This window comes from Bombus bifarius, unplaced genomic scaffold, assembly GCF_011952205.1.
Source record: "Bombus bifarius isolate JDL3187 unplaced genomic scaffold, Bbif_JDL3187 scf7180000009125, whole genome shotgun sequence".
In the NCBI taxonomy this organism is placed as follows: domain Eukaryota; kingdom Metazoa; phylum Arthropoda; class Insecta; order Hymenoptera; family Apidae; genus Bombus; species Bombus bifarius.
In genome coordinates this window covers 7,669,000-7,680,974 of record NW_022884914.1, presented here as the reverse complement: position 1 = coordinate 7,680,974, position 11,975 = coordinate 7,669,000, and the positions used below count along the sequence as shown (strand labels likewise).

At 29.0% G+C, this 11,975-nt stretch overlaps 2 protein-coding genes across 5 annotated transcripts; one reads left to right on the top strand and one right to left on the bottom strand.

Moving 5' to 3' along the window:
- The first annotated feature begins 220 nt into the window (after positions 1-220).
- Positions 221-6,009, top strand: LOC117213780 (serine/threonine-protein kinase KSP1-like). 4 transcript variants are annotated; one of them, XM_033459435.1, is made up of 9 exons: positions 221-399; positions 478-488; positions 1,310-1,384; positions 1,544-1,744; positions 1,839-2,003; positions 2,076-2,225; positions 2,290-2,392; positions 2,459-2,710; positions 2,795-6,009. In XM_033459435.1, the coding sequence occupies exons 3-9, from the start codon at positions 1,310-1,312 to the stop codon at positions 4,183-4,185; spliced, it is 2,337 nt and encodes a 778-aa protein (XP_033315326.1). In that variant the 5' UTR covers positions 221-399; positions 478-488; the 3' UTR covers positions 4,186-6,009. The 4 variants fall into 4 exon arrangements, with proteins under 4 accessions (XP_033315326.1, XP_033315324.1, XP_033315325.1 ...); XM_033459433.1 differs by lacking the exon at positions 478-488; XM_033459434.1 differs by lacking the exons at positions 221-399; positions 478-488 and adding an exon at positions 710-728.
- Positions 5,650-11,342, bottom strand: LOC117213676 (cilia- and flagella-associated protein 70-like). Its single transcript, XM_033459217.1, is given in 21 exon segments — positions 5,650-5,788; positions 5,790-5,887; positions 6,406-6,555; positions 6,669-6,789; positions 6,899-7,029; positions 7,151-7,297; positions 7,445-7,605; positions 7,728-7,876; positions 7,964-8,097; positions 8,206-8,388; positions 8,478-8,621; positions 8,868-8,991; positions 9,094-9,245; positions 9,309-9,454; positions 9,531-9,661; positions 9,771-9,871; positions 9,940-10,116; positions 10,262-10,509; positions 10,694-10,861; positions 10,953-11,145; positions 11,277-11,342. Coding segments are annotated over 21 exon segments (2,970 nt in total). The 3' UTR covers positions 5,650-5,742.
- Between the last annotated feature and the right edge of the window lie 633 nt (positions 11,343-11,975).

Genomic DNA, 11,975 nt, shown 5'->3' with positions numbered 1-11,975 from the left:
TATAATTTATATTTAATAACACATGTTACATACAAATTGCATTAATATATATGTATATAACTTTTATAGCTACATATATATCGAGGTCTTTTGAAGATTCAACATGTTTATAATAAAGTATGTAATAAAAATATGCTTTATGGATAAAATGTAAAATTAAAGGTGATGATGAAAACCACTGCAACCATCACCACTAATAATTTTCTTATTCGAGCGAGAACAAATCCGTGAGCGCTGTTCGTGAGTGTATGTGCGGTGTCAATGTGTCCCTGTAGGAAAAATAAGGGTAGTGCTCAACAGTGACATATGTGGCTGATTTTTAATTGAAGCAACGCAACGCTCTCCTTCGTGATGTTCTAATTTTTATTCTCTTGACACTATTTGCAGCTACTTGCAACCGTACGTCTTGTTTTAATTCTTTTTAACGTATATTATTAACATATTATATGTTCGATTCATTCCATTTTTACGTTTCAGAGAAACGGATTGTACATTTGTATAACCTAATTTTACATAAATGATAGCTTTATTAATATGCCGACTTTATGCAGAAATCTTTGTGGTCGTGCTGATTTCCTTAATTTATATAAATTGACAAGGATATATGTGAATGTCTATATATAGATAAGCTCACCTTTAAAAAGATTAGATTTTTTTAATGGCTTGAAAAGGTTGAAATCGATTTTAAATTTAAGCTGTCGAGTAGGAAATAGTTTGGTTAATACGATGTATAATAGTTGTTAATTAACTTATGGTTAATCTTTTATTGATAATAAAATTTATATTTTCTTATAAATTGGTTCCACGCATACAGAGCGGAAGAATATGATAAATGTAAAATATAAATCTTTTTCATATAATAAATTGCGTATGATCAATCGTAATATTTAATTGAAGGATGAGAAATTCGGAAGTGAAGTTCCTTTTGAAGTAGAGCAACGAAACGTGACACGAATATCTACTTTAGTACTTAAAATGCTTGACTTATTACGGTTAATCTATCGAACTTATAGCGTTTGTTATTCGCTTAATTTCTACTTTATACGACCTTAAATTAGTTATGTTAATTCCTATGTAAATTTATATGAATGCATATAAATAATTAATTTCTATTTAAAATAAAATATTCAATATTACTTTTCTTATTTTTACTAATTTTATTTGTAAAAAAGGGGAAGTGAGAAATAGTATAGATATTTGAAATATGAAACATGTTAATGTAAATAATTATATCACTTTTAAAAAGCAGATGATTATCAAATGAAAAATGTTTCTATCTATTTTGATTTTTTGAAAAATAATATTTCAGATGGCATCTAGTGCACTCGAAGAAAAGATCAATAAAATTCGGCAACAAAATGAAGAAATTAGGAGGAGATACGAGGTATGTATTATGATATAATAAAAGTTTATATTAAGTTTTATACATATACACTTTATGCTTCAATATTGCATTATATATGTAAAGCAAGTCTATTCCTTGACTGTGAGGTCAAAATTAAATATATACTTTATGCTTCACAAATCATTCTTATTGCATTAGGAAGTTGAAGAAGATAAAAAAAATGCAGCCAAACTGAATGCTTTGGTGCAAATGGTACCATCAACAGATTGGCCAGAAAGGAAAGAACCACCAGAGTTTTCAAATCCTCCTAAAACCAAACCGAAATCAACCAAAGAAAAATATGAATATACATTGCAATCTCATGGTGGGGAAGGGAAAAAAATTCACTCTTTTGCTCAGGTATTAATAGAACTTATTTTCTACTGTGTTAAATTTAACATATGTGTGTATGAATATATTTGTTTATTAATTATGAGAATGAAATATCATTCAGGGAGAAGGACCACCACCGGATCCTAAATATAATTTTTTGGCAGATTCTGAAAGGGAAGAACCTACCATAGAATACACAAAAGAAAATAGTGGGAATAGGTCTCATCATAAAGCAACAAGAGGGAGTTTCAGAAAAAAAATTAGTGGAAGAGAGGGTAATCAGAAAGTATGTAATAATATTTTATTTATAAATTTAATTAATTATATCAAATGTAAAAGACTTCATTTTTATACATAGGATATTAAACCAAACAAAGGAAATTACAGAGATGAATCTCAACCAGGATATGATGCCTGGAGAGCAGAAAGGAATCGTATCGACGAGGATCGTATTAGTAGACAAAGAACTGCAGAGGGAAATTGGCGTCGAGAATGGGATAATGATAAAGTAATAAATAATTATTTTCTTATGGATGAAGCAATATCAGATTGATAAATTGTTAAAATTGTAGGTTCATATCATAGATGATGGAATAAAAAAATCATCAAGGCCTACATTAGGAGACTTTACGAAAAAAGATCATAAAGATTCCGACCGGAAATATCATGCTAATAGTATGTTCAAATGTTATTATTAAAGTTTCATATTTTATGAAGATATTGTTAAAATATTGTTTTTAGATAATGAATATGTCAATTACACTCGCGGTGGCGGTCATCGTGCTCATCGTGGTTCAACAAAGAATTTTTATAGTAACTATGAAAATCGGTCTCATAATACCTATGATCAACATAGGAATAATACAGCAGCATCAGCAAAAACTTCTGTTTCTCCAACTTCTGAAGAAAGAACTGTTATTGCAACTGATAAGAGTATCAAGGTTACAGTAAATCAAAGCAATTTGATAAAAGGACCAGTGATGAGCGTAAAAGGTATTGTAAAAAATGTTATGTAAATCTAGTTTTTGAACAAGTGTGATAAATATAAATTTCCTAAGATATAAATGTAAATTTTAGTGAATTCACCAAGCATAGCTGGAACGGGAAGAGTTGGGCCACGACAAAGAACTCGTGTAACATACAGTCATTCAGATGTTGACGTTCCTCCGTCCGAAGGTGAACCTTTCTTTCGCCAAAAGTCATTTGAAGATAAGTCGAAAGGAACTTATTTTAATAATCAAAAGTTCTCTAATTTGAAGAGGTCTCATTCGCAAAAGAAGAAAGAGAACGAGACAAAATATCAGTACCATCAAAGGAAAGATATAAAGAAGGAAGATAGCGATGGAAATTCATACAAGCATTATGATAATGAATTTAAATCTTACACACAGAAGGATCAACAAAGATCTTATTCTAGTAAATCACCAAAGCTTTCGAGAGGAAATATGAAGATAACAAAACACGATTCTTCAAGTGTAAATGCTTCACAGAAACGCGATGCTGAAGAGTGTTCAACTTCTGATCAAGTAAAACTTGAACAGAATTTTGAACCGAATATTGAACATAATAGAGAACAAAATCCAGAACAGAATACTGAACATGATATAGCAGAGGATAGTAACACATTACAGGAAACTAAATCTGAAGCAAATGAAAGTTTCAATATGGAAAATGTGCAATCGAACATTGAGAATGACATTACGAAAAAAGTGTCGTCAACGAAAGATGGAGAAACTGAAAAAATTTTTTTTACTTCGATATCAGGTACAGATAATCCTGAATACATCGCTGAAGATAGTATGAATAAAAATAATGTTGAAGATAAAGAAGCGTGCTCAAATTCTCTTGCAAATAACGTAACAGAAGATTTGCAAAAAAATAGTAATACGTCTTCCGAGGTATCGGTTCCAGATAATGTTCAGTCTAATGAGGAACTTATGCCAAACGCAAGTAATGAGGTATTAAACAATATTGTTGCGAAAAATACTACATTTTTACATGAAGATGATCAGCAATCATCGGAACAAATTACAAAGCAGCTTGTAAACGACGACTGTGATAATATTGAAAGCGAAGTTACGGTGCAACGAAGTATAGAGGAAGTAACAGATAATTCTGTTTCTTTGTTCGAAGATAAAACATGTTCTGTGATAGAAAGTAATAATCAGTCGGTATGCAATAATGAGTTAGTACAGGAAGAACAGTTAGTGCAGAAAGAAACATTGAATATAGAAAAACAAACGGATCTTGTTTTAGAAAACAAGACTGAATCACCTAATCAAAATTTAGAGGATGCTCTAAATTTTTGCGAAATAAAATCTGAAAACTCTCTTAGTCCTGCAAATGTGGAAGAAGATTTAGTAGAAGATACTAAAGAGAAAATTGAGAAAATGAAGGACGAGAAAGAGGAAAAAGTGAATGAAGAAAATGAAAAAACATATTGCAATAAAAACAGTACCAGTTCTTAATAACACGTGTACAATAACGTAGTTATACTGGTACTTTTTGATGTTAGAAACATTTCTAATGCTCATTACGACTAAAAATATTATGTTAACATATAATTAGGAACAAATTTTATGAAAATGCTAACTACTGAAAATTTCTTTTAGTCATTAGAAATTAGATTATTAATTTTCAGTTTATGATTTTAAAGTATTTTACAGCAATAAAAGTAAGTGCATTTTAACTGGTCAGTTCATCAGCGTTAAAAAATTTGAAACATTTATTTTTAAATTTTTTAATCTTTTTGGCAAAGTATCCGAAAGACATTTTTTAAAATAACGCATTTTCGAATCATTATAACTAAGTGATCATACTTGCGCACAATCGTTAATGTTATTTAATTAATCCTTTGCGGATTTACATTTGAATATTTTTTGCGGTAACATTACTTCTTTTAACGACTCTCCTGTAATTGTCACAAGGCCTGCCGGATGGGTTATTAATTAGTGAGTTTATTAGTAGGCTCCAGATAAAAAAACACTCTCCTTTGCCTTTTTCTTTATTTCTCTTCTTTTTCTTCGTAATATTACAGCATCACAAGTCACATAAATAATGTTATTTTTGTTAAAGATCCAAGTTTAATCTTTGCTTTTTATTTTTTTAGAAAAGTAAAAAACCGCAAAGGATTAGCGCACTAAAAGTTAATCACTACAGTTCTTTTACAATACATAGAAATTGACAAGGCCGTGACTCGTATTTCTTGATATTTTATATCAAATTTTACGACAATAGAATACTGACATCGGTTCAGATATTCCGCTCGAATGATATTTTTATAATTGGCTATAGCAATTAATTATATATTGGAGATTGATATATATGTATACAGAGGAAAAGTCGTATACTTCAATATTTCGAGAGCTGTTGATTTAGAAAGGAAGAAAAAAAAAAAAAAAAAGAAAAAGCAATCGTTTATAACATTCTAAATATTATAACATTAAAAGATAGGCTATATTTATTTATCTTTAGTCAAAAGCAATGTTATGTTACTTTATAGTTTATATAATTTATTTGCATCTTTTTACTAAAAGATTATTTATTGCACGTTTCCTTTTTTTATTATTATATAATATTTTGTTACATGCTTGCTTCATGTTTTATTTTTCATTTATGAGATGAGATATTAACAAATTGGCTGAAAGATGCACCGCTAAATATTAAATAAGAAGAAAGAAAAACAATAGAATTGGATTTCTAGTAGTTCAAAGAGGGAAATAATTCATAAAACACACAATTGTTTATTTTTCATATTGTTGGTTAAACAAGAAATGTGGTTATATGTTTATTTGTAATTCTCCATTCGATAAAAAGTTAATGAAGTCTAAGATTTATGAAGTATATGTGATAAACTGTAATGACCAAAATTATAAACGTTGATAGAATGATTTTAGTTACTTTTTATTAATTATATTCGTTTTCTTTTTTTGTTATTTTAATTATTTCCACCGATTAAAAATAAGTGCCATTGTAATCCTTCATTTTACGAGTTCGTGTCTTTTTTTAATTTTGTTTAGGTGCCATTAGTTTTCAAATTGTTCCTCAAACCCCTCTGTGCTATGATCCTCCATCATTGGCTTGTTTCAAATTTGGTGGTGCGTAATCCAAAGCTTTCATCAGATTCGTTATTCTCAGCCACAGTTTTCTATCTTTAAGATTATTCTGATACTTAAAAAAAAAAGAAAAAAAACAATAAAAATTGTTAGTAAAATTTTGTTGTCTCTTTTCCCTTAGTCATATAAAAAGTTACCTGTTGACAAATTTGTAAAAATAAAAATGCGTTTGAATTATGAGGTTTTTTAATAAAAAAACCTCATAAGATTTAGATTATTTAGAGCTTCATTTTTTAATTTCGTTGTAAAGAAATTAATTCGACTTTATCGCTGCTAGGCTATAATGTTTTATGGTCTATGGATTGCACAATTTTAAAACTTGTTTATAACTAAAAAACTAGAGAGAACATCTAGAAAAAACTAATTTTAATTAATTCTGTGGATTCTAAACATTCATTTGAACTATCAGAAGTTAAAAAATTGTCTAGTATTGGCTGTGCTATGACAATTCTTAAGGTTCAATGGAATTATCATTGTAAGTATTTACAAATAATTAAGAGATTTCCACTTTGTATGATAATATATTATAACACTTTAGTAAGTTTAAAAAAATATACCAAAATATAAATTTACTTTGATCATTTCCGTATAGCATTGCGCAAACTCGTCGTATCTTTCAAGCGTCATATTTAAAAGGCATAAATAGCCCCACACATCCACATTGTGATTATTAATCCTATTTGCTTCAGACAGAGACATTTCTGCCTCGTGAAACTGGTTCAACTGAAACAAAATATGTCTGTTACAAAAAAGATTTATAAATTTTGGCATATAACGACACTATTCACAATTGATTGATTATAATATAAGATAATATTAAAACAATTATTTCTTACCTCATAACAACTGATACCAACTCCTAGCCAAGTTAGACAAGTTGGTGAGGATTTGCATGCGCTCAAAAAAATCTTTCTTGCGCGATCGAAATTTCCAGTATCATAATAATAATATCCCAATCTGATATTATTTGAAAAAGATTATATGTATTACTTAAAATGTATTACATTAAAAATACATTGACTTATTTATTATTACTTGAAATTTATAGGATGATTGCTATTATTACCTAACTTCCACTAAATGTAGATCATCAGGTCTATCAAATAGCATACGTGCAAATTCGTAGCATTCTATTGCTTTTTCTGTGTTTCCTATTTTGAAGTAACAATGACCCGTTAAACTACTGACCGAATAATCCTGGATAGACAAATTGAGAGGTATTGAAAAATCTGTCATAAACATTATTGGAATTATATTCCGTTTATAAAATATATCGTTGTGATTTAACTTTTGCATTTGATAATTGAAAGATATAGACCATTCCATAATCGCATCGAATTTCTTCTAGATGCGATAATGCATTCTCGTATTTGCCAGACATATAATGTTCTACTGCCATGTAATATAGAACGTGCATGGATCGACCGGAATTTTCCATTTCCTGTGCTAACGCGAGTGCTGCTAGCTGGAACCGTTTAATTTATGCTTTCAAAGATACATTAGTATGTAAAGTATTTTCTATTGCACTTTTTTATTTATTGTATTCAATTATTTTTACCATAGTAAAACAATACGTAGTAAAATTACGAATTTTATATTAAAAATCGTTTACCTCACAAAAGTTCAGTTTTAGTAAAAATGTTGTAACCATTATATACACATTATCATTGGGACAGTGAATCGTGGTCCAAGAAAGTGGTTCTTGATCTAGTATTATTGTACGAGATTTGTCTTGCATACATTTCTTTGCAATACGAAGCGTAAGATCTACTCCTAAATAATATTAGATGTATTTTCAGTTACTTGTATTGTTTTGATTTTTTCATTTCAGTTTTTTCTTTATATTTTTCTTTACCAACAAGAAATAATCGCAAGAAGATAAAGAATTTTCGTACCTGGATAGTATTCTGTTCGTATAAAAAAAAGATGTAAAATAGTCCAGCCTTCAAAAAATCGTGGATATAAATAAGTGATAGCTCTGAGGAAAATCTCAGTTTCTTTGTATTCTCTATTTTCAAAAAGAATCATCGCATACACTAATAATCTGAAACCGTTATAATTTACGATCACGTATCTTTATTTTATGTTTATATTAATAACGAGTTATAATGGATAATGGTGTTTTACATACGCCATTGCATGTTGATGATTTAAAGTGATTGCTTCTAAGCAACATTCTTTTGCACGTTCGATGTCACCTATTTTCTTAAGAAATATGGCATATTGTGTCCAAGGATGCGGGTCAGTTTTATTCGATGCTATTACCTGATGACAAGAATTATAGATTTTAGATATTAAAAGCATTTAGAAAGATTTGTCTGTTTCATTGAAATTACTTAATTTTTTATATTACAATTGAAAAAGATGGTTTACTTTTGTATAATAGTCTCTAGCCTCTTCGAAATTTCCAAGCTCATAAGCTTCTTCAGCATAGAAATATACCAGCTTCAGGTTTAGGTCGTTTTCCAAATCTTGCGTAAATCGGCATTCGAGCATTTGATTTATGGCAAGATGCATTTGTTCCACTAAATATGTGTATACAGAGCAGATAAAATTCTGTGAAAGTTTTAGGTAATGTAATTAATTAAATTCAACAACCCAAAAATTTTTTATATTAAGAAGATAGGAAAATATAGGAGCTGTACATGAGATTCCTTAGAATCGATTAAATTTTTAGGCATTTTGAATTTTTGATCTATCAGGAGGGGAACTTTCATTCTCAATGTATTGCGTACAGATAAGTATACTCCAGTTTTGTAAAGGTATTGAGTGAAACACGTTAACTCGTCCTGAAATGTATCAACTTCCCTTTGATTACTGAAGTATATTTAAAAAATATTTTTATAATACATTACCGATTCTGGATCGAAGCAATATTTTTCTTGTGGTTTCTCCCCTTTACTATTCAATTTTTTATTCTCGTCACAAAAATCCTAGCTTAAAAAACACAAAGAATTCATTAATTATAGAATATATTATATTTTAACAATAAAAATTCATAAATTATATATAGATTATATTGATCATTTTCATACTCGATAAGATTCTGTGAGGACTTGCGCCAATTTTTGAATACAGTGCATGTACTGCGCTTCCGCTACGTCAGCAGAATATACATAATGTTGTTTCTTTTCCGATTTAGGTATCATATCATTTATTCTAAAGTAATATTAAACAAGGATAGCTTATTAAATTTCTCTTTTGAAATGATGGAACTTGTAATCGAATAGGATGAAAATAGGTTAAAATTACAAATCTTACAGGTTTGTGAAATCCTTTTCGATTCTACAAGCGACCAGAGGTTCGTAAAGTTCTATTTCAATTACTATGATTGTCGGCTCTCCATTCTCTATAGTAATTGGTTCACTTGCTTTTTGTGCTGTTTCAGTTTCCGATTGAATCGATTGCGTGTTCTAAAATCAAATATTTCTCTATTAATATTATTTTTACTAATATCGAAATATTGTATGTTTTACCTTTGATGTTTTACTTCTTTTATCTTTCTCTTTTACTTCTTTGCGTTGTGTTCCTATACTAAAAATATTTTGCTCGAGCCCTACCTTTTCAGATATGTCTGATGGATTGAACTTATACAATTGTCCTATGACTCGACAATTTTTTCCTGTGTAAGCATCATTTTTAACATATCAAGAATTTAGCAATAAGGTGTTTGCATATTGTAGAATGATAGAATTTACTGCCTGGAAAAAGAAGTTCGGAGACATCGACGTAGCATTGATACAGCTGTGTTGTAAATGATGAAGCGTTTTTCGATTTCGTCGGAGAAGTTTTCCCCGTTATTTCAAATTGAAAAGGCCAATATTTGTACCTTCAGAGAAATCATTCGTAATTAATATTTTTATGATAAAATAATTATATAATATGAATATTAAACTATTATTATGTATTTTCATAAAAGATATTTAAATATTTATTACTTTCTAATATGATCCCGCATCGCTTCGATTCCACTCTCCCATAAGATACACCGATTCAAGGAATTCCATTCTATTCGTGGCATATCTTCGCATATTTTCTTCTACAAAATGGATAATCATAATAGTTAATAAACAACACAACTAACATCATGCAAAAGTAAGCCGGTACCGCTAAGTCAATCTGCTTATTAAATTTATTTTTCACTCCCATAAAGTCGCAGTCTAGTTTGTATTTAGATAACTGAGCTCGATTATCTATATGACGTAAACTGTTCCATCGTTTTGTTCTCTCGATGTCTCGATACTTCATCCAACGACCATGATCGAAAATTATGTTTTCTGGAACCTGAAACGAAACACAAATGTCACAAAATATTTATATACAATCTTCTTTATTGACTAAGTTCTTTAGCGCTCACCGGATATTACAAAATAAGCGAGTATGATAGAGGAATGTCTACAGTTTTTACCATCTTGCTCATTATAAGTACCTCGTTATTAATATACGCTATCGTGCCAGCTTTGTATTGAAGACTTTCTGTGAAAATTTCTGGTACATTATACATGCTCTCGATGGTAACGTGAAGAAAGTTCATTGCTTCGTTTGGTTGAAAAATCGGTACATGATCTTGCAAAGCTGTTACCGTAAGACGCGGAAGATTCTGCCACGAAATTAATTCACCATCAAAGGAAAAGGTAGGTGTTTCTAAAATTAGCTTCTCGGTGAAATTGTTTCCCCCTAAAATTTTTAAATTTTCTTACTTCAATTTAGCTCTAATTTTGCAGGGAAAATAATTTTTAATTTGTTGAATTAGTCGATGCTTGAATTTTTTAATTTGAGAAATCTTTAATTTAAGAGCATCGGAGAAAATTTGAACTTTATAAATTTTTAATTTCTATAATTTTGAAATTATGTTACTCACCTAATATTATTGGCATCAAATCGAAATTACATATCCATAATAACTGTGGTGTGGGAAGTGCTGCAGATTTTGTACTGAATATTGATTTTTTCTTAACTTCATTTTTGTTAACTTCATCTGATGGAGTTTGTGCTTCCATCGCGTCGTTTATGATTTGGACAGTTTTTACTATGTATAAACGTGCAGTTATTAATATTAAAAGGCAGACATGATTATTATATAATAAATAATTAACTGAGCGATATAAATTAATATTTACTTAGTACAGGAATTGATACAACTGAATTAACCATTTGTTTATCTTTTAAAGTAACTGGCAAATTAACAGAGAAATCGATAACATGAATTGTGTTGTCTTTACAATCCGATTTGATTAATGTTGGATTACTCTCGCCCAAGATAACACCATTATGTTCTACTGTGATTGATATGTTCGTGTCTTCCTTTCTTATCTAAATTTTTAAATAATAAATTATTAAATTATTAATAATATTTACTTATGATCAACGATATAGATACTTAAAAACTATAAACAAATTTTTTATATTATAAAAAAATCTTCTCCTTTTGCCACGAAACTTACGATATTTTCGATGGTATGTATAATTAACTTGATATTTTTTTCGCCCATTGAAATCCACTCCTCCATTCTAGGGGAAAATATTTTTATAAACCTTTAATATTAATAATCAACGTGAAGATATCACTTCAATTCAGTGTTTCAGTTGTTTTATAAAAAAAGGAACGAAGACTTATGAAAAATTGTAATTAAAAAGATGGATCGTAGTATAACGTTTTCAAAATGGTTAATATAAATTTTTATTGATACTTCGAAATTTTTATTATAATCTTTAATATAATGTAATATTTTATATTATATTATAAAATAATATATTCCAATTATTTGACGTAAATAATATTTGTAATATCGTTATCTAAATGAACAATAGTGAATTTTGGTCTGTTTGAAATGGAATCATTGCCATCAGCAATGTATTCCTTTCTTCTCTCAATAAAATTTACTTATAATTTTCTTCCTGCAACTTCTTGTAGAAGAGTTGGTGAAGTAAAAAACATTATTAAATTCCCATACAATCTTTCCTTCTGTAGATTTATGTGGTTTTAAAAACTTAGTTTTTAGTAGAACTCGATACATAATACTATTTCTCTTATATCACATTTTATTGTATTAACAGTTGTGTATAGGGACGAGTGTTTGTTCGAATGAAAATACATACGTAAATATCTGAGAAATTTAAATAAATTGTTTCCTTCATTTTTT